An 18,444-nucleotide genomic window follows, 5' to 3' on the forward strand; every position below is an offset into this window, starting at 1 on the left:
GTGGTCAGTTTTTTTTTATTGTTGTTGTTTTTTTCATCCTCTAGCACAGGTGGTTCTAGAGCAGAGGCGTAGCCAGAAATTTTTTTAAAGGGTGGCCAGGCATTATCCAATGTACACTGAGGAGTGGCCTAAAGTGGATAGGTACCAGGTTCTGGTGCCTATCAATCTACACTGTTCAGGGGCGGAGCTAGATGGGGGGCCAGGGGTGGCCATGGCCACTCTTACCCAATCATTGGCCACCCCTAACATTTTCTCCCTATAATACAGATGGTGGAAGGAGTAATACTCTCAAGTGGAATGTTCAAAACATTTGTATTTTTTGTAGTTAATTATACACATCAATATACTAACATCAAAGATGATAAATACAGAATTCATGCTCTTTTCAGAACAAAATTTTGTGTTATATAGGGTAAAGAGAAAATTAGTCTCTGCAAGTCATAAAGGAGTGTTCAGTAAGAACATCTTTTCCATCGTCATTACTTACCTACTTTTATCAATATCATTCTACATTCAATTGATATTTGGCAATGATAAACTGCACTGGTGGTGTATATATGGGGAACAGAACTAAGAATGGGCTAATGAGCTGATAAGGAGCAGGTGTGGATAGAAGTGACAAGAAGGGAGCCAGGGGGAAAGGAGACAGGGACAAACGGAAAAAAGAGAGTAACTCGAGAATCCCAACACTGCTTAAAAATAACAAGAAAACAACTACAATGACATAAAATGAAAAAGAAACAAAGAATACAGAATAAATAAATGAAAAAGGAAATGAAAACTCAAAAAGTCCCCAAATAGCTGGATCATGACAATGTGCGCCTCAGACCTAGTCTGTCATCCTTTATGGCCACTGTTGCAAAATCCTAATGCCAAAATGAATATATGGTAAATAAATTAGGGTATGTGTAGAAACAGAAAGCACAACCACTGGTTCCTTTGGACCAACTCAAATTCTTTATATTTACAGCTTTATTTTTCAATGATTTAAAATTGATCCACATTTAGCTACGCTCGTATTAAAATAGGATCATAGTTCTCATTTGTTAGATCTGAGCTTTCCAGAGCTGCAAATGGCCCTTTGGTTTAATCAATGTATTAATTGTCTAACTTTTGCCCTGTTTTTTTATTCCTTTTTTTTCTGTGCCCTCATGAAAAAACTCACATTTATTCATGGCCTGAATGATTGGAGATCCAAGAATGTCATCTAAGCACTGAACAGATTTTTTGTATTTGGAAAGGTCTCATTATGCTTGACGCACAGACATTCCATGCAGATGAGCCGAATGTAACAGCATCTGCAAAATGTATATTCTGTGCGGCTTTCTCCCTGTTCTGGATAGGGGCCCTATCATAGGGCGTGTTTAACAAAAGGAGCAAGCTGACAACACCCCACTAAACGAGAAGGTAGAAAACACAGCTGTTTACAACTTTATCAAAGCTTCTTCATGCCATCCAAGAGCTACATGTAATCTCTTCCCTGGAGTTTTTCCAAAATGTGTTGATAGTTGTAATAAGGATTTGAACACCCTGCTATTTTGAAAGTTCTCCCACTTGGAAATATTGGAGGGGTCTGAAATTGTCATCGTATAGGTGCATGTCCACTGTTAGTGACATGATCTTAAAATAAATTCCAGAAATCACACGATATCATTTTAAACTCTTTATTTGTATGATACAGCTGCAAATAAGTATTTGAACACCTTCTGACCTTTAAAGACCTGTTAGTCTGCCTTCAAAATGTCCGCCTCCACTGCATTTATTATCCTAATGCACATGTGAGGTCGTTAGCAGCATAAAGACACCTGTCCACGCCATACAATCAATAAGAATCCAACTACTTACATGGCCAAGACCAAAGAGCTGTCCAAAAAAACACTAGAGTTAAAATTGTACACCTCCACGAGGCTGGAAAGTTCTATGGGAAAATAGCCAAGCAGCTTGGTGAAAAAAGTTCCACTGTTGGAGCAATTATTAGAAAATGTAAGACGCTAAACAAGGAGAAGCTAATGTCCCTCAGACATATACATATACGTATATACGTATATATATATATATATATATATATATATATATATATATATATATATATAAATATATATATTTAGAGAGAGAGAGAGAGAGGGTGAGAGAAAGAAAGAGAGAATGAACTGTTAAATGAAAATAAAAGGAAATGCACTGAAGGCAAATCAAATGAATCCATTCTGGGTGAAAAGATTGCGCAGTCCATTAAGAATGTGTAACTGAAAAGAGCTTCCAAACAATGGCCCACAGAGACCTCTTCTGTGTGTTTCATGAAAGACGTTCTTTCTGTACCATACATTCCTATGAGTTGAAAAAGTGAAGAAATGTAACAAAGCGTAAAACAGAATAATAAAACTGACAAGTAACATGAGCTTATAACACTATATTTCAAGGATTATGAGACAGCTTTAAAAACCATCTTTGAAAAAAAATTTTTAGAATGTAAGACAACATGTACATGATGCCCATTGCCAATAGAGGAGCCTCTGTATTTAGTGGATTTTTTATTAGTCTTTTCTTTTTTTCCCATTGAGCTTAGGAGACTGATATGATCAGTTAGAATCACCACAGCCTTAAAAGGATATTGAATCATATGGGTCAATATCCTGTACTATATAATGTTGCCCTATTTTTTCAGGCTTGCAACAACTGCCTAATCCTGATCAGGATATGCAGCTGGTCCATTTAGAAATGTATGTTTCGCCAACATGTTATTTACACATAGTAAGTAGAAAGCCTCCTTTTACCAGGAAGTTTAATTTCAGGTTTCAAAAGGTAAAAAAAAAAATATTTTCAAAGTAAATATCTTTTATTGACCTTTTATTCACAAGATGTGTTGTTCAAAAAAGCTTAATCCTGTTCTCAATAAGCAACAGGAACATTGTACAGTAGATCAGCACTAAACCTAGCTTGCTTGCTGAGTTTTTGCATATGTGCACAGTAATTCAGGTATTTGTAAGATTTAAGCCTTTGAAGGTACTTAACCTTCTCAAACTCACATTAAGAAAATTATTCAATCCGTCTACTTCCACCTGAGATATAGCAGCCATATCCGCCTGTCCTTCACCCCGTCAACCACTGCAAAACTGGTCCAGAGTCTTGTTACAGCAAGCTTGTATTATTGCAGCTCTCTTCTCTTTGGAATCTCTTATATACTCCAACTGGTCCGGAGTTCCGCTGCCCTCATCATCTCTAGAACACCAAGGTCATTTTTTCTGCATTTCAACAACCCAGACGGTTTCCAATTAGATACAGAATGGAATTGAAAATATGGTTCTATACGTTTTAGGTCTTCCACCTCCTCCATGTTAACACTCCCTCTCTGTCCCTTGGGCCAGCCTTTTTGTGCCTCCTGCTATTCTGACCACTATGAGATCCAGGATCTGTAGCCGTTCTGTTCCCCGCCATCCGAATGCCTTCTCTCCTAAATCAGAAACACTGACACTCTCTTTTCATATCCAGGCTAAAAACTGCTCTTTTCAAACAAGCACTTTCACTCTAATCAAAGTGTATAGAACTTTTATTTTACTCTAATGTTCTACTCAGATATTTCCATTTTTATCTTAGCTGCTTTTATTTTCTAAGTTGAACCTGTTTACCCAGAAAGGCACTGTTTTAATAATTTTTATTAGGATGAGTAAGTAACCTTCCACCCTCTACACCAGTCTGTAGAGAAGCTTAGCAGCTCCTTTAGTGAAAGACTTTTACACCATGTTTGTAAAAAGGAGCGCTACCCAGGTCATTCATCCCTGCTGCAGTCAGACTCTACAATGCGACACTACAATGGCAATAACTTGTGCAATGTATAATGTGCAGTTTACTGTTTGATACCATCTGCAATAACCTCTTTCTCTACATTTGACACCCAGTGCAATAAATATATATGTAAATATTCATCTATGTAAGGACCTATGTAAAAACCGTGTGCAATAACCCTGTATAATGATCCTACAAAAAAAAAAAAATAGCCATTGTATTTTGACGCACTGTATATACTGTATATAACCCATGCACCTTTTTCTTCCTTTGGCACATTCTTCTTCTTTGACTATTTGAGCTGACGTAACGAGTACATTTCTCCACTGTGAAATCAATAAAGTCAATCAATCAAGTTTCTAAAAGTGGAAAGCTTCTTTGCTATCAACCTTAACTCAAACATTTCACAGATTTCCCTCAACAGATGTCAGACACTTTAAATGGACCAGACTTGTACAGTGCTTTCCTAGTTATACTTCCAATGCACTGTTATTGAAAGGCGTTGGGTAACAGTACATGGTTTTGTCTTTAGAACTCCCTTGATTTTTCATGGCATTCAATTACGGGATGGAAACTTGGTTCATACTGACCAGAGGCCTTCCTATTATTGCTGAGTGGGGTTGCAAGCAGCACAAAAATGAAAATATTTTTACATTCCAAGACATTCCAAAGTTGACGATTAGACTAAGATCTAGCAATTGGATGTCACTGGAGTACAAGGCGATTATTTTCATGTCCAAGAAGGTGACTTTGTGCATTATCCTACTGGAAACGGCCATCAGAAGATGGGTAGACAGTGGTGATAAAGGTGTGGACATAGTTGGCCCCTCTATCATAACCTTGAGGTAGAATGTAGGGTTTAAATTAGGTTGAGTTGCCACTGAGAGGCTCAAGTTGAACAATGAAAATAAATCCTATCTATTCCTAAAATAGCCTGAAATCTGGATATATGTATTCTGGCCATTTGATTAAGTGTCCTCAATAATGTCAAGACCAATCAGACCAGGGAATCTGTTGCTGATGATTTTGGTGTAGCTTCAGAATCCTCTGATGGCACATGCTGTTATCTTCTGCTGCTTTGGCCCTTTTGTTTTAAGACATACAGAGCATTCAGAGACTGTTCGACAAACTGTAACAACTGCTTATTTGGCCAGCTGCCGTTTTGTCCACCCAGCTGTCACTCCATGCTTATTTGTTCTTTTCAAAATCTCTTCTAAAACCCAAAACATAATGGTTAATAAAAATCCCAATAGACTGGCCGTCTCTGAAATATTCACATTAGCCAGTTTGGCAAATAAGTGCTTTTCAAAGTCTAATCACCCTTTTCCTTAATTTGCTCAGGTTTTATCACTTATAATTATCTAAATGCATCATATCGATCTACTATTTCTATGGACTGAACATAAATCAGGAAAGTGTTTCCTTCACCAGAGCAGCCTGTAGATGTTGGAGAGAAAACACCCATTAAAGGTAAAGAGGTATCTTTTATTTCCGGCTGGATCATCTAGATAAGTTGTCCTACGTACTCGTCCTGTTAGCTATATTTTTCTGTGCAAGCATGCTTTCATGCCTCAAAAGAGGTAGATATATCCCATAATGCTTTGCGCAGAGAGCTCTCCTCACAAAGCATTATGGGGTTTGCTGTCACCATAGGCTGTTGCTTACCGACATCGGTGACTAATAACGAAGATGAAATAGACACTGAGCAATGGAGGTGGAGTTGCCTGAAAAACCAGGGGATAAAAGCAATGATGATCTGTCCAAACAGTCACTTAATTGAGTTCGCTATAAAGTCCACTATATAGTCCCTGCTTTATATATAATGATTGAGGGATTTAGGATGGATGTTTGGGCACAGTAAAGTTTTATGAGCTATAAGAACAGCAACTTTTAAACAGAGCACGAGGCCATTTCTCCTTGTGGACGCTCGCACGCGTTTTATAGGCGTTCCCTCTCAGGAGCGGGTACAGGGTTGTGCATGTGCTTTTTTTTTTTTTTTTTAAATGGAGAGGGCGGGTCTTTTAAAAAAATTCTGAAAATCCTCCACAATACCTTTAATAAAACAGTACCGTTACATTAACTTAGCTTTGATTGCTAAGAGGATAACAGTAACACTGGCAAAAATGTGAAGTATGCTTAAAACAATCAACACGTCGGTATCTGATCAGTTTATTTAGTGATTTGTGCAAAAACTTAAGCTCTATACCAACATTTCTAACGGTCTTATAACAGAGCTTATAAATCAAGTGAAAGAATGGTATTTAACATTCTATCTGCTTTAAATCATAGGAGCCATTCTGTTCCATCACTATTTGCAGTCATTAAGGCTCATAGTTATTAAGTGGGACGTTTTTTTAAATATCAAGTAATTCCTCTGAGCATAATTCATTCCTGAAATCAGAAAAGCCAGGAATAAAAAAAGACAGTACCAGCTGGGATTGGTAATTAGATTAATAATCTCAGCTGACCATGTATGACTCACAGCTTGTAAACAGAAAATAACAGTTCAAGTGCAAATCAAAAAACACATTCATGACTGGGGTTGAAATTAAGATAATGACAGTGACTGTAGGTAATGTGGACTTTCTCATAATAATTGACTTAAAAAAAGAGATGCAATTTTTCAGTAGTTTAGTATAGACCATAAATAAATGGTTTTGATTATAAGTCCTGCCACCTTTGTCTCTCTCCACCAAATATTGCTGCCCATTTGCGAGTTATTTCCAGGTAGATGGTTGGCTTGTTGGGCAGATAGTCCAGGTATACACTTAGACCCGTTTTTGGAACTGCCGTCTCAATCTGAGTCCCCTCGTGCCACTCGTTAAAAGACGTAACGGAGATAAAATCCGGCCTTGACTCCAGCGCAGAGCTCAGTGAGGTTTCATAATATTTGCCGTTGATGCGGTTTCTAGTGTTTTTAAAGTTCCACGGCCTGATGCTGGTGTCGATGTATCCTGGGCCCACGCTAGGAATGAATAAGAGGTCGTTATCCTCGCAGAAAGCTTTGATGGAGACCCAGTTGCGCTGAGTGGAGCCGTAGGTAAAACCATTGGTGGCGAAATAGGTGTAGATGCCATCAAACCCTGCGGTCAGGATCTCCCTTTTATGCTTTTCTTCGACCAGCAGGGCGATGAAGATCCCGTCATACGGTGTGTCCCTGATGCTCCCGCTTTCTGTGTGTTTAAGCAGCTTGGCCCATTGCTCCGAGTTAATCAAGTACGAGTCATACACATAGAAAAGTGGAAGGAGCTTGCCGGCATTTGTTCGATACTTGAAAAAAGCTGGATGGTCTCCGTATCTAAGGAGAAGAGATTTGCAAACAATTGTAAATAAAGACATTTATTCACTGATTATGGAAGACAGCTATAAAATCAGCTAATCTAAAGCAACACTTACTTCTCAATGATGTATTTGACATTGGTAAACATGTTGACTTCATCTCTTCCTTTGTAGGGCTCAATATGAAACACAACCTGGAAATGGAAAAATATATTTTCCATCTGATTTGTTCAACATCTGATAAGATTTCTCAGAAAGCATGAAGCTTTATTCAACTCACCTTGATGTGGTACTTATGAGCTACCTCCAACAGTGAGGGCATTATCTCATCCAGTGGCTCACCATTGTCATCATTCGTTGAAGGGGGATACCAGGAAACAGCGATGACACCTGATGACCAAACACACACAAAATCAGACTCAACATTAGGTAATCAGATTTTAATGTTATGTTGGCTTATTCTTCAGTATTTTACTTTCCCTGAGTCAGTTTTGTTCCCCTGATTCTTCAATCTATCCATCAATCAAGACCGTTACTGACTTCTGATCATCTGAAGTCAGAATCTGGGCCGTCTTCAGCTCTTTCTGAAGCCAGACATACACTTTGCAATATTTTCAATCGTTGCATGCAGCTACAGCTCAAACTGTACGATAAAACCACAGGGTTTGAAAGTTCATGGCTCAAGATGCATATTCTCGCACTGTGCGGCCTGATGATCTGTTGAGACCTCACGACCACTGACTGAATTTCAAACATGTTTGATTTTCTCCCAACCTTACAATTCCTGATAGGGGGGTGGTCCTTAGAAGCTGATTGCCCCTCGTTACCCCCTGTATACTACACAACCCCAGATTAAGGCTGAAACTAAGTCCGATTGAAAAATTCTTGCATGACAAAAAAAAACACAGTGTGTGCCCGGCTTAAGGGGTCCAAAGATCTTTACAGGCAAGAGGGGAAAATCCTGTTCCTCCAGAGAGTTCTGGGTCACTCTGGGATTCTCTGTGGGGCGTGTCCATAAGAAGGCAGGAGTCACAGAAGAATCCTGACCAGCTGGTCAAACTTCCATGTAAAGGACTGTGAGCATTGTTCTTCAAATAACCACATGATCTGGATTTCTAATAGGGCTGGGTATTTTCACCAAAGTCCTGAATCGATTTAATTTTGATTCATACGGTTCTAAATCGATTAATTTTGATTCGATCTGTTTTTACAATAATGAAAGTTGTTCAACTGTATTTCAAAATATGATCATATTAAACACAAAGAGCAAACTTCTTAATCAGACAGTTTAAAATTGAGATGTGAACAAAGCTGTGTAAAAAGTGCAAACTTGTTTGTGACAAGTGAAAAAGTGAAGCCTCTCTCCAGCAAGCAGACGTGACACAGCAGCAGACATGCGTGAGCTGCATTATCTTCAATGCACAAACCATATTTGCAGCGTTGTCTGTAACAACTACAGGGTGTTTGCTGGTTAGCCCCCTTTTGTTAATGTCTTCAGTCAACCTATTTGCTATATTTGCAGCTGTCTGGCTTGAATAATCTTGGTGGTCTGTAGCAGGAGATGCGAGGCGCCACTCATTATCAATGTAGTGGGAAGTCACCTTAATGTCACATATCCAGCACATTATCTTTAGCTGTTTCAAATCCAAAATGGTTCCAGCATCAGACTTCAGTTTGGACAGCTTGCTGAGTGGTGTGTTACTTGGGTCGGCATTTGCACATGCCTGCTCATTTGAATGTGAACGTTGCACGCATCACTATAAAACTAATCAATCTCATACCCTACACATCGATTTTGCAAAAATGTAAAGGAATCGATAAAAAATCGATTAAATCGATTTTTTTACCCAGCCCTAATTTCTAAATGTCTGACTTATTTTGTGGGAAAAAGTCTGAATTACTCGGAGAACGTCCTTAATGTTCCGAGCGCTTCTGTTGCCGAAAACAGGTTCAGATTATCAGATTATCCACCTGACTCTTGGCCTTCAATCTTATTGTTTCATGTCTCAGCGAACTGGACTGGGTCTTTGACTTGCAGTTCTACACCTACTTTCCTCTCTGCTCAGTGGTCAGAGAATCTCTGTTCAACATTTACTAAACGTGGCCGAAAGGTTTTCTCTCCAAGGACTAACTCTATGTGTCCTTCTTGGCATAGATTACATCAGATGAGCATATCCTGTCAGACCAGCATAACCATAGTCAAAACCTGTTAATTCCTTTAGTATATCCCTGTTTATCCCTTTAGTTTTGTACACTTTAAACTACCTCAATGAGCATGTATTCCTTTAGTCATGTACAAAAAAATGATTTCATGACATACTTTTTGGTGTTTTTTCAAGTGCATGGCGATCTGACCTTAAATTGTTTTTTAGGGACATGACTAAAGGGTTACACATCCGTTGAGGTAGTTTAAATTGTATTTGTTGTACAAAACTAAAGGGATACACAAATCAGACGTAAGCATGTGTATTGACTACGGGTATGCTGGTCTGACAGGGTATGCTGATCTCACTGAACACCGGACTGAACCTTAATAATTATCTTACAAAAAGATTGAGGAATTATAAAAAAAAAATAAAAAAAAAAAAGGAACCCAACTACATTTTCATCATGTTAAACCAGGCTTAGTTTGTCTAATTGGGCGCATTGCCTTTCTTCCTTCCTCTAACTCTGCACTTCAAGCAAAACAGAAAAAATGTTTTTGCAACTTTTATGTTGGCAAAAAAAGATTCTACTTTTTTTGTTCCAAATCCTGTTAGCCATTTAAAAGAGAAACCTTTCCAAAATCAACCACAACAATATCTTTCTGTTTGGAAGCAGACCTCAATGGCCCAAAACACACTGAAATATTCTCAACAACAAAAGACAACGTTGAATTTTATCCTTAGCAGACAAATATTATTATTACCAGAGAATAATACAATTTCCCAGTACAAAAAAGTGGATACATTGAACCTTACGTCATCCTATTTATGTCATCAGTTTGAAAAAGTTTATAGGAAAGTAAGGAGTTTTAATCACTGATAATCCTTGATCTAATAGCCAAGCTTTATATTGTTCTTACCAATGGCTGCTGTACGCAGCTGTTGCATATGTGCCTCTAAAACAGCGGGGTCCCTGGAACTGTAAGGACCCAAGGATGGGTAATAGTTGGCCCCAATGTCTTCAGGGGGTACGTGCCTTCCTTGTGGATATTGCTGAGCCACTTGTGCATCCCAATGTGGCAGCTGTGGATGGTCCCAGTGGATGTATTTGCCATCAAACTTGGGGTTTCCATACCAAATATAGTAGAAGGCATGGAGATAGTAGTTTGGAGGAGGGTACTTCCTCAGTGTGCTTTCCAGCTCTGCATCCCTGTCTGACTCAGCAGGGTCACTCATTTTGATCTCTTCAGGTCTTTTGTTGTATTCCCTCTGGTTCTGAGAAGCAGTCTGTCTGTGAAGATCGACTTGAACTTCAACAGGCCTGTGAAAAGGGGAGTCCTCAGGGGTGAGAGTCTTTAAAACCAGCGTTATAATGAGTAGGAGCAAGGCCAATGCGATTAAGCTGATGCAGGATTTAAGCCTAAACCTAGCCATTCTTCACTCACAGCCGGGAGCTTCCCACAGTTCATTGTTGAAGCAGAAGTAAGGGGTTGACGGTGGACATGGTGCCATTGGACATCAGACACAGAGCTGTTGTTCAAGGAAACAAGAAACAGATCTCATAAGATTGTTTTAAAGTTTTCAGTTAAAAAAAAACAAACTATAAAAGCTTTTACCGAGAACAGTAGAGAGAAACATGACATTAGAAAGTAAAAGAAAGCAATAATTGTATTATTGTTCAAGTATTTAAAAACAAAAAACAAGTTTTACTATCTATTACAAAAAATTATGATTTAGATCACAAACATCAATAAAGCATAGAAGTAATTTATTGTTTTTTTTTAATAAGACAAATGATATTACAGTGAACTATTCTGTGGTTTCATCAAAACATATCTTAAATTGCGATGTCCTAATGAAATGATTGATTGCTGGATCATTTTATGTTGGAGATCTGATCAATGGAAAGGGAAACTTCACTTTGAACATTATAGCTTCCTACTTTCTTGGGTCAAATTTTTTCCATTTTGTTACAAACTGTTTTAGTTCATTTCCAGTGAAATCATTGAAAAAACCCTCCTTTTTGACTTTGGCTAGAATATTTGGATTTCTATCAGAGCGTCAAATAATACAAAAAAAGCAAGAAAATAAAGTTGATGATCTTTAACCTGTCCCCATAAATTCTGCTCTGAGCAACACACATGGAAAATTATTTTCAGTAATAGTGGATACATCAATTTTGATTATTTAGTGAAAAACAATAGTTTACCTGAAATGTCTTTATTAGTGCAGGCTATATAAACAACAATAAAACAATGAAACCAGCAGCTTGATAAAAAAAAAAGCCCCGTTTCATACATATTTACATATTAAGTCATAGTAAAGTGCACTGAACTTCAGACCTGTCAACAACAGAAACTAGCTATAGCATGAGACACATGTTAGCATTAAGCACGAAAAACAACAACATAACCCGCTCTAGCCCTCAACTTAAAACAAATATATTCCTTCGATTAAAAACAAACCTGCTTTAACAGAGTGTTAGAAAGTTTATCAGTTATTTCCGCTAAATATGATGTAGATGACGGTGCACAGAGCTAGCCCTTCTGGTTTAGCACTTGTCCCGGAAGTTGCGCAGATCTACAAACGCTCCACGAGCATTCTAGGCATTCAGTGTGACCCATCCATGTTTATAGACAGCGGTGGTAACGCGGTCTGAGATATCTCACTGGAGGGGGATATGCTGCCCCCATTAGGCCAGAGGTTGTACAACATCCAAACTCTGCACACACACACAAAAAAAAATGCACTCATCTATGCTGAAACAGTTAATTGCATTCGTTGCAACTAAAAAGAATCACGATATGTTTAGGATATAATCTGAAAAAGAGATTAATAATCGTAAAAAAACCCCGTCTATAAATAGATGTATATGAATCTAAACATTATGTAAATAAAAGCACCAAATGGCCTGCCTCAGATACATAATACCCACCTACTAAACTACAATTGAGACTGAATATCATTCTTCTTCATGAAAACTGTACTAAACTGTGACACCTTTTTATGCAATGTGTTGCAATTACTTTGCTTTTACAATGTAAACAATTGATCATAGTGGTTTAAAAACAGATATTTTCAATGATAAAAAAATGCCCATTTTGTTTATAGTATGCATATATGTTCTCTGTTCCACAGCCTATAATCGTTTTCTTTGCCACTGTATTATTGTCTTATTGTATTAGTATGCACAAATTAATATTTGTCAAATGTGTACACATACCTACCAAATTAAGCTTATTCTAATTATAATCAAGTTATGACTTGGTTAGTTGTTTCAACTCTTCCATATTCATTAAGGGTTGGCTAAAATAAAACCTGCCTGATTCAAAGAGTTCCCCATCATCATGAGGAAACTGAAATAGTATCTCTGATACAACCACATTTGTCCTGCTTCTACAGTTACATTTTATTTTCCTTTGAATCTAATCAGCAGTAAACATGTTAGATATGATTATTTAGACAAAATATCACTTTCACTGATGCCAATTGACACCCCTAACAGTTTCATCAAAAACATGTATTTTTAATAGCTAAGCATTAGATTGTTCTTATATATATATATATTAAATGAATAAGTTTGGATAGACCAAATGTATTTATTTGACTTTATTTTCAGTTAATTTTATCTATATAGCATATAGTGACATGTCTTCCATCTAAGGAAACACAGCTTATTGTACTGAGTTACTGAATTTCTCTCTCCTGGATAAGCATGCAGCAACAGTGCATATATATACAGTATATATATATACATATACAGAACTCATTTGGAGTAACTTAGGGTGAAAACAGTAAATCTGTTTTTTCTCACCTATGAACTTTAGCGAGGGGGTACACATACAACTGCAGATTGAAGCAGCCAAGGACATAAGTGTTAACCCTTAGAGCCATCAGATAGTAAACACACATACTGTAGTCCTACAGAGGTTTTGCTATATATTTAGAAAAAAAAACAGGTTTTTGGATCTGCGTATTTATTTAGGAAGTACTAAATGTTATATAATAGTGCAATTGATAGTGTTTATTTCAATTACATATTGAGGCACATGTTTAAAAAGATGAAAGGACAAAACACTTGTTTTCAACAACTTTATTGAATGTATTCACTTGGAAATAAACTTTTACAAACTGCAAAACAGCTTTTGGTAACACCAAGGAAATAAGTTAGGCAGATCAAAAGTAATTAATAATAATGAAAAACATAAAAATACAACAAACCAAAATGAAAAAAAAATAAAACTGCTTAAGATTTCAAAAGCATCTGATGATCAGTAAAAACTAACAATGACACCAACCAACCTTTTAGCTGGTTAGTGTTAACTGTGGTAGTGCAGAGCAATAAGCGACACCACATTTCATACTGGCAATGTCATGAAAAAAAAAATCCTTCCCAGTTTATTTGGATACTGTAAAACAAGACTTTTTTTTTTTGCACCGTAGTCTCATATTTACACACCAGGTGGCAACACAATCGCACAGCAAAGCTAAAACTTCCCGCCCACTCCCAGCTCTGCTGGTTTTCTCACCTTGTACCTCAGCTGAATGGGTGAGGAGAAGAAAGCTAGTATTAAACAACCTTAGAATAAAACGGTTAAATATTAATGGCGGTCTCTGAGGTTCTTATTTTTGTAATTTGATTTATCATCAACTTATAACAATACTTGCCAACCCCCATGACATTCATAACACTGTCTGATCAGTCATCAAATCGAGAGGATAAGAGGAAGGGTGGAAACAATCAGGATGAAAAAAATAATGACAGAACAGCATCAATACCTGCTATTGAAAGAAAGCAGCATGTTTTTTGTGTAGGATTAGAGATGAGGTACAGGAAGAAAAACGGAAATAGACAAACCAATGCCAAGAAGACATTCTGATGCAGTCCACAGTTAAAGGAGCCTAATTTGTTCATTCAAATATGAAGATGCTCTTTATTAACAGTTGACAAAAAATTACATGTGCACAAGAACCACTAAAAGTACTACACATGCTGTGTTCAGTTGAAATCATACTCTTTTTTTCTTTTTTCGTCTGTTGGTTTGGAGCTGCAGCTTATATGCAGACCCGATTAAAACACACAAGATGAATCTTTCTTTTTTCCCTCTTAAAGGTTAAAGTAAAAGAATGTCAAATCTTCATTTAATTTTTACGAAGACCAAAAAAATGTGTCTTTTATGTTAACCTTGTCATCTCACTCAGACGGAAAACAAAACCTTTCCTTAAACAGCAGAGACTCCCAGATAACCTCAAGTAGCATAAGCATTAAACCACAACTAGGTTAACTTTTAATAATTTTATCAAAAAAAAAAAAATCTTAACATAAAGGCAAAAAACCCTAACAGATAAATCACAGCAAGTTTATATACACATCCACATTAAGAAAAAAGCTGTCAGTGGTTTTGACGAGAGGCTGGCTGAGAGGAGTAGGATTTGGACAATCAGATAAGCCCTGATCTTCTTTCTTCAAGGGGCGTTATTTGGTTATCTGGAATGGATAAAAATGACGAGGAGTGGGGAGAAAAGCCACAGCTGGGTGTTCACCTCTTTTTGGGAGCTTGGGTGGTGCGCGGTGGGGTCACAGGCCGACCAGAATTGACCCCACCGTACTGGTACTTTGCCTTCTTCTCTGAGGGCTTTAGGATCTTAAAACAGAGAAGACAATAGATTATTTCTGTACCAATGCAGTACTCCAGAAAAAAAAGACAGAACTCCATTTTCTTTTTATCTACCTGGAAGGAGCACATGAGGGACTCATCCACACTCATCATGCCGCCTGCATTATCAAACTCCCCGCAGTAGTTTGGAGCTGAGAAAAGTGTGACCAGTTGGCGTTTGGCAAAGAACTCGTATCCATCCTCCACAACCTGTTTTAAGACACTTGGTGTTATTCTAACGCCCACAGCGATCGATAGCAACAAACAGATCTTCATCCACTCTCAGTAACTGACCATGCAATAAGGACAGAGCAAACAAAAACATAAACATGAAACCTTCTGAGCATTAATACAGCCACTGTGGTTAAAACAAAGATTCTTTACATTTTTGTCATCTCATAGCCGCAGAATTCAGAACAGATACAAATACAAAACAGAGATGGGCGGAAACTCAGAAGTCAATTAATTAGTAAATGGAGATCAGATGTGTTTAAATTATAACTTTAACTCCAGTCGTTCTATGAAGGCCTTATAGTTTTATTACTGAACATTTTTGAACAAATACTAAGACCAGGACACACAGTAGAAGTTTAACACTGTGTTAGATTATTAAACAGTATCCCAACATATCGAAACAATGTTCCACTCATCAGCTGGAACAAAACAGTATTGCACAACTTAAGACCTTTAAATACATACAAGTATCTGACAGGCAGGAAAGGAGCATAAATCAGAGAAGTAGCCAAGAGGCCAATGTTTATTCCACAAGAGCTTTAGAGATTCAAAACTCAAGCTGTAGAATGTTTTCAGGACAATGGGGCATGCGCTACAGAAATGTGTTTTGAAGAGAGGCAGGAACAAAGTCATCGCCTACAAAAAAAAGTCACACAGTTTGCTGATACAGAATATTAAGCTGATCTGGCAGTCAGAGCTTTAATTTATTCATTCCCTAGTTTTTTTTTTTCTTTCCCAGGTGTAGTTTCTTGTTGTTACACAGAGCATTTTTTATTGATGCATTAGGCTGTAGTATTATATGGTCTTTGCTTAACCTGTTTTGTAGTTGTAGAGATTTATCTGCATAACTGACAAAGGCTGTTTCAAAAATAATACACTGCTATGCAAACAAAAGGTCTTTCTGGGAAGGTTTTTTTTAGAATCTTGGTATAATTACTGCCCTGCTCTGACAACTAAAGGCATGTTTTAGAGTCTCTTTACCCCAGTAATGATTAATCAATTATTAAATTAGTCGATGATTATTTCAATAATCTATTAATCAGTATGAATGCGATTGTTTCAGCCCTAACTTGTAGATATATATCACCAACCACTGAACATGGCGGTGGAGGAATAAAAGTAGAAATCTGATTAAAGGCTGCCAAAGCCTTAAAGCTGGGGTGAAGCTACAGGGAGACAACAACCCTAAACAGATGTGTTTCCAGCAACCCTTTTTTGCGCATTTTGAATCATACTTAGCAAACTTTATACATTTTTTTTTTTACACTTGCTGGAGATGTTCTATATTTTTTCAGTAAGCATAAATGCACCTAAAAGGAGATTGAAACATATTTTCCAAATTAGTTCTGACAAAGCAAATATTTATATCACATGACTGATGAGCTGTTTCTGCCTAAAGCTGGCATCCTGAATGCAGCGTTAGAATCATACTTCTCTCTTGATGTCTCCGGATGGCATGAGCCTTCACTAATACAATACTGACCTGATAGAATAATTACAATTTACTGACTGCAACAAATTGATTAAAACCTCAGTCCATCACTGGTCTGTGGTCTGTGCTAGCCTGCTAACTCTACTTCCTGTTTACTACAGCCAAGCATAAGGTCAAAATATTATGTCACTATTTCTTGTTAATTCGTTGAATTGGATTAAAACACGGCTAATTCACATTGTTTCCAACTTTATAAAAGTTTGCTTAAAATTCTCAACAAATTTGGATGGAAAGACGGCTATAAAGGTAACGCTTTATACTGTCAAAGTCCAGAACTAAATTCAGTTGAGAATGTGTGGGAAGACTTTCAAACTGATGTTCTAAGACCCTTTTCCATCCATATCTGACTGAGCTAGAGTTGCTTTGGAAAAACATGTCAAATATGTCAAGCTAGTACAGGCATACTCTCAATCTGTGGATCTACCTAACTGTTAATCAGGTGAATTCATTAAAATAAACACCACTTTTAAATTGTTGGTTTTTTTGCAGAACAAAAATTTAAATTCCTTGACTCACAGTTTCCAGATATGTAATACCATGTATTCATGTCCTATTAAAATTAACAAAAGTTGGAAAAAAAAACAAAATGGAAACAGTAAGGTAGAGAGGACTTCCACAAGGTTGTAACAATTCTATCAAGGAAAACATCGGCCTTATCATTACAGGCTCACTGTATGTTAATGGGGTCTGTCAACTGGAGAAGCGTGGCTAGTAGTACATTGAGCATCTTCAAATTCAGTAATTACCTGGTGGGCTCTGCAGATGAGGTCCAGGTCATGGCGGTTTAGGAACTTGCTGACCACATCAGCCCCAAAGGTGAAGGAGACTCCACGGTCATTTTCTCCCCAGCCTTGCACGTCCTTATCAGGATCCGACCACAGCAGGTCACACAGGAGGCCTGACACGTGCACACAAAGCAGAAAACAATAATTATAAAATTAGAATTTAGCCTAATACACACAGGACATAGATTCTGGGGAACAGAGGGTGCTTGCACTCATCTGAAATAATTATAAAAGAAAATGTGTGGCTGCTGTCCAGAGGTACTGTGAATGGTATATAAGGAAAAAGTACCTGTGTCTGGCACATCTGTTGGCCTCATGATCCTGCGGATCTGCTCCATTGACTGCAAGTCAGGTGAAAGCCCTGAGATAGAAAGTAAACATCGACTTATGATTAAAGAAGAAATTATATGCATCTAAAATGTCTGCAAAATCTGCCACTTTCTCTTTTTCTTCAAAACAGAGCCAACTTCAGCTCCTCACCTCCATGGCAGCAGAATATCTTCTCATCAATGATGGCTGCAATGGGGAGGCAGTTAAAGCAGTCTGTGAAGGTCTTCCATAACTTAATGTTGAATCTGCGCTTGCCTGCAAATATACGAGCACACATTTTAGGAACTGAATGTCTGGTGTGATTCAGAATCTATTCCTGTATAAACTCACTCACACTCATCATAGAATCCATAGATGCGGTTGATGGAAGCACACTCGTGGTTTCCTCTTAGCAGGAAAAAGTTCTCTGGGTATTTGATCTTGTAGGCAAGCAAAAGGCAGATGGTTTCCAAGGACTGCTTCCCTCTGTCCACATAATCACCCAGGAAGAGATAGTTTGCTTCAGGAGGGAAGCCTCCATACTCAAACAGCCTCAGCAGATCAGTGTACTGCCCATGGATGTCACCTAAATGGAAGTTGACATACAAAATGTTACGTTTTATATATTTTTTTATGATTAATCAATAACAAGAGAAGAAGCAAAATGGCCTCAACACTGCAAACAAGGGAGTGGGGGCCTAGTGGTAAGGGCATTGCGCTTGGATCCCAGAGGTTCTAAGTTCAAGTCCCACTTCCATGGACTG

General features: G+C 37.7%; 2 protein-coding genes across 4 annotated transcripts in view; both read right to left on the reverse strand.

Annotated features, from left to right (window-relative positions):
• Positions 1-5,870: 5,870 nt before the first annotated feature.
• On the reverse strand, positions 5,871-11,782 carry LOC107096905 (glycoprotein endo-alpha-1,2-mannosidase-like). Of its 3 annotated transcripts, XM_015393794.1 has the most exons (6): positions 11,669-11,782; positions 10,649-10,733; positions 10,124-10,524; positions 7,340-7,449; positions 7,177-7,253; positions 5,871-7,078 (listed from the first exon to the last, which is right to left on the reverse strand). In XM_015393794.1, the coding sequence occupies exons 3-6, from the start codon at positions 10,437-10,439 to the stop codon at positions 6,442-6,444; spliced, it is 1,140 nt and encodes a 379-aa protein (XP_015249280.1). In that variant the 5' UTR covers positions 10,440-10,524; positions 10,649-10,733; positions 11,669-11,782; the 3' UTR covers positions 5,871-6,441. The 3 variants fall into 3 exon arrangements, with proteins under 3 accessions (XP_015249280.1, XP_015249278.1, XP_015249279.1); XM_015393792.1 differs by having other exon boundaries at positions 5,872-7,078; positions 10,124-10,733; XM_015393793.1 differs by lacking the exon at positions 11,669-11,782 and adding an exon at positions 11,413-11,661 and having other exon boundaries at positions 5,872-7,078; positions 10,124-10,733.
• A 2,517-nt stretch (positions 11,783-14,299) lies between these two features.
• Positions 14,300-18,444, reverse strand: part of ppp1cb (protein phosphatase 1, catalytic subunit, beta isozyme) — an 11,775-nt gene continuing 7,630 nt past the window's right edge. Inside the window, exons 3-8 of the mRNA XM_015393812.1 lie at positions 18,036-18,266; positions 17,852-17,956; positions 17,661-17,732; positions 17,333-17,484; positions 14,936-15,070; positions 14,300-14,848 (exon numbers count right to left, since the gene is read on the reverse strand). Of these exons, the coding sequence (XP_015249298.1) occupies positions 14,744-14,848; positions 14,936-15,070; positions 17,333-17,484; positions 17,661-17,732; positions 17,852-17,956; positions 18,036-18,266 (800 nt within the window). The 3' untranslated portion in view covers positions 14,300-14,743. The remainder of the gene's footprint in view (positions 14,849-14,935; positions 15,071-17,332; positions 17,485-17,660; positions 17,733-17,851; positions 17,957-18,035; positions 18,267-18,444) is intronic.

The sequence above is a fragment of the Cyprinodon variegatus genome, unplaced genomic scaffold (genome assembly GCF_000732505.1).
Source record: "Cyprinodon variegatus isolate N-32 unplaced genomic scaffold, C_variegatus-1.0 Scaffold658, whole genome shotgun sequence".
Classification (NCBI taxonomy): Eukaryota; Metazoa; Chordata; class Actinopteri; order Cyprinodontiformes; family Cyprinodontidae; genus Cyprinodon; species Cyprinodon variegatus.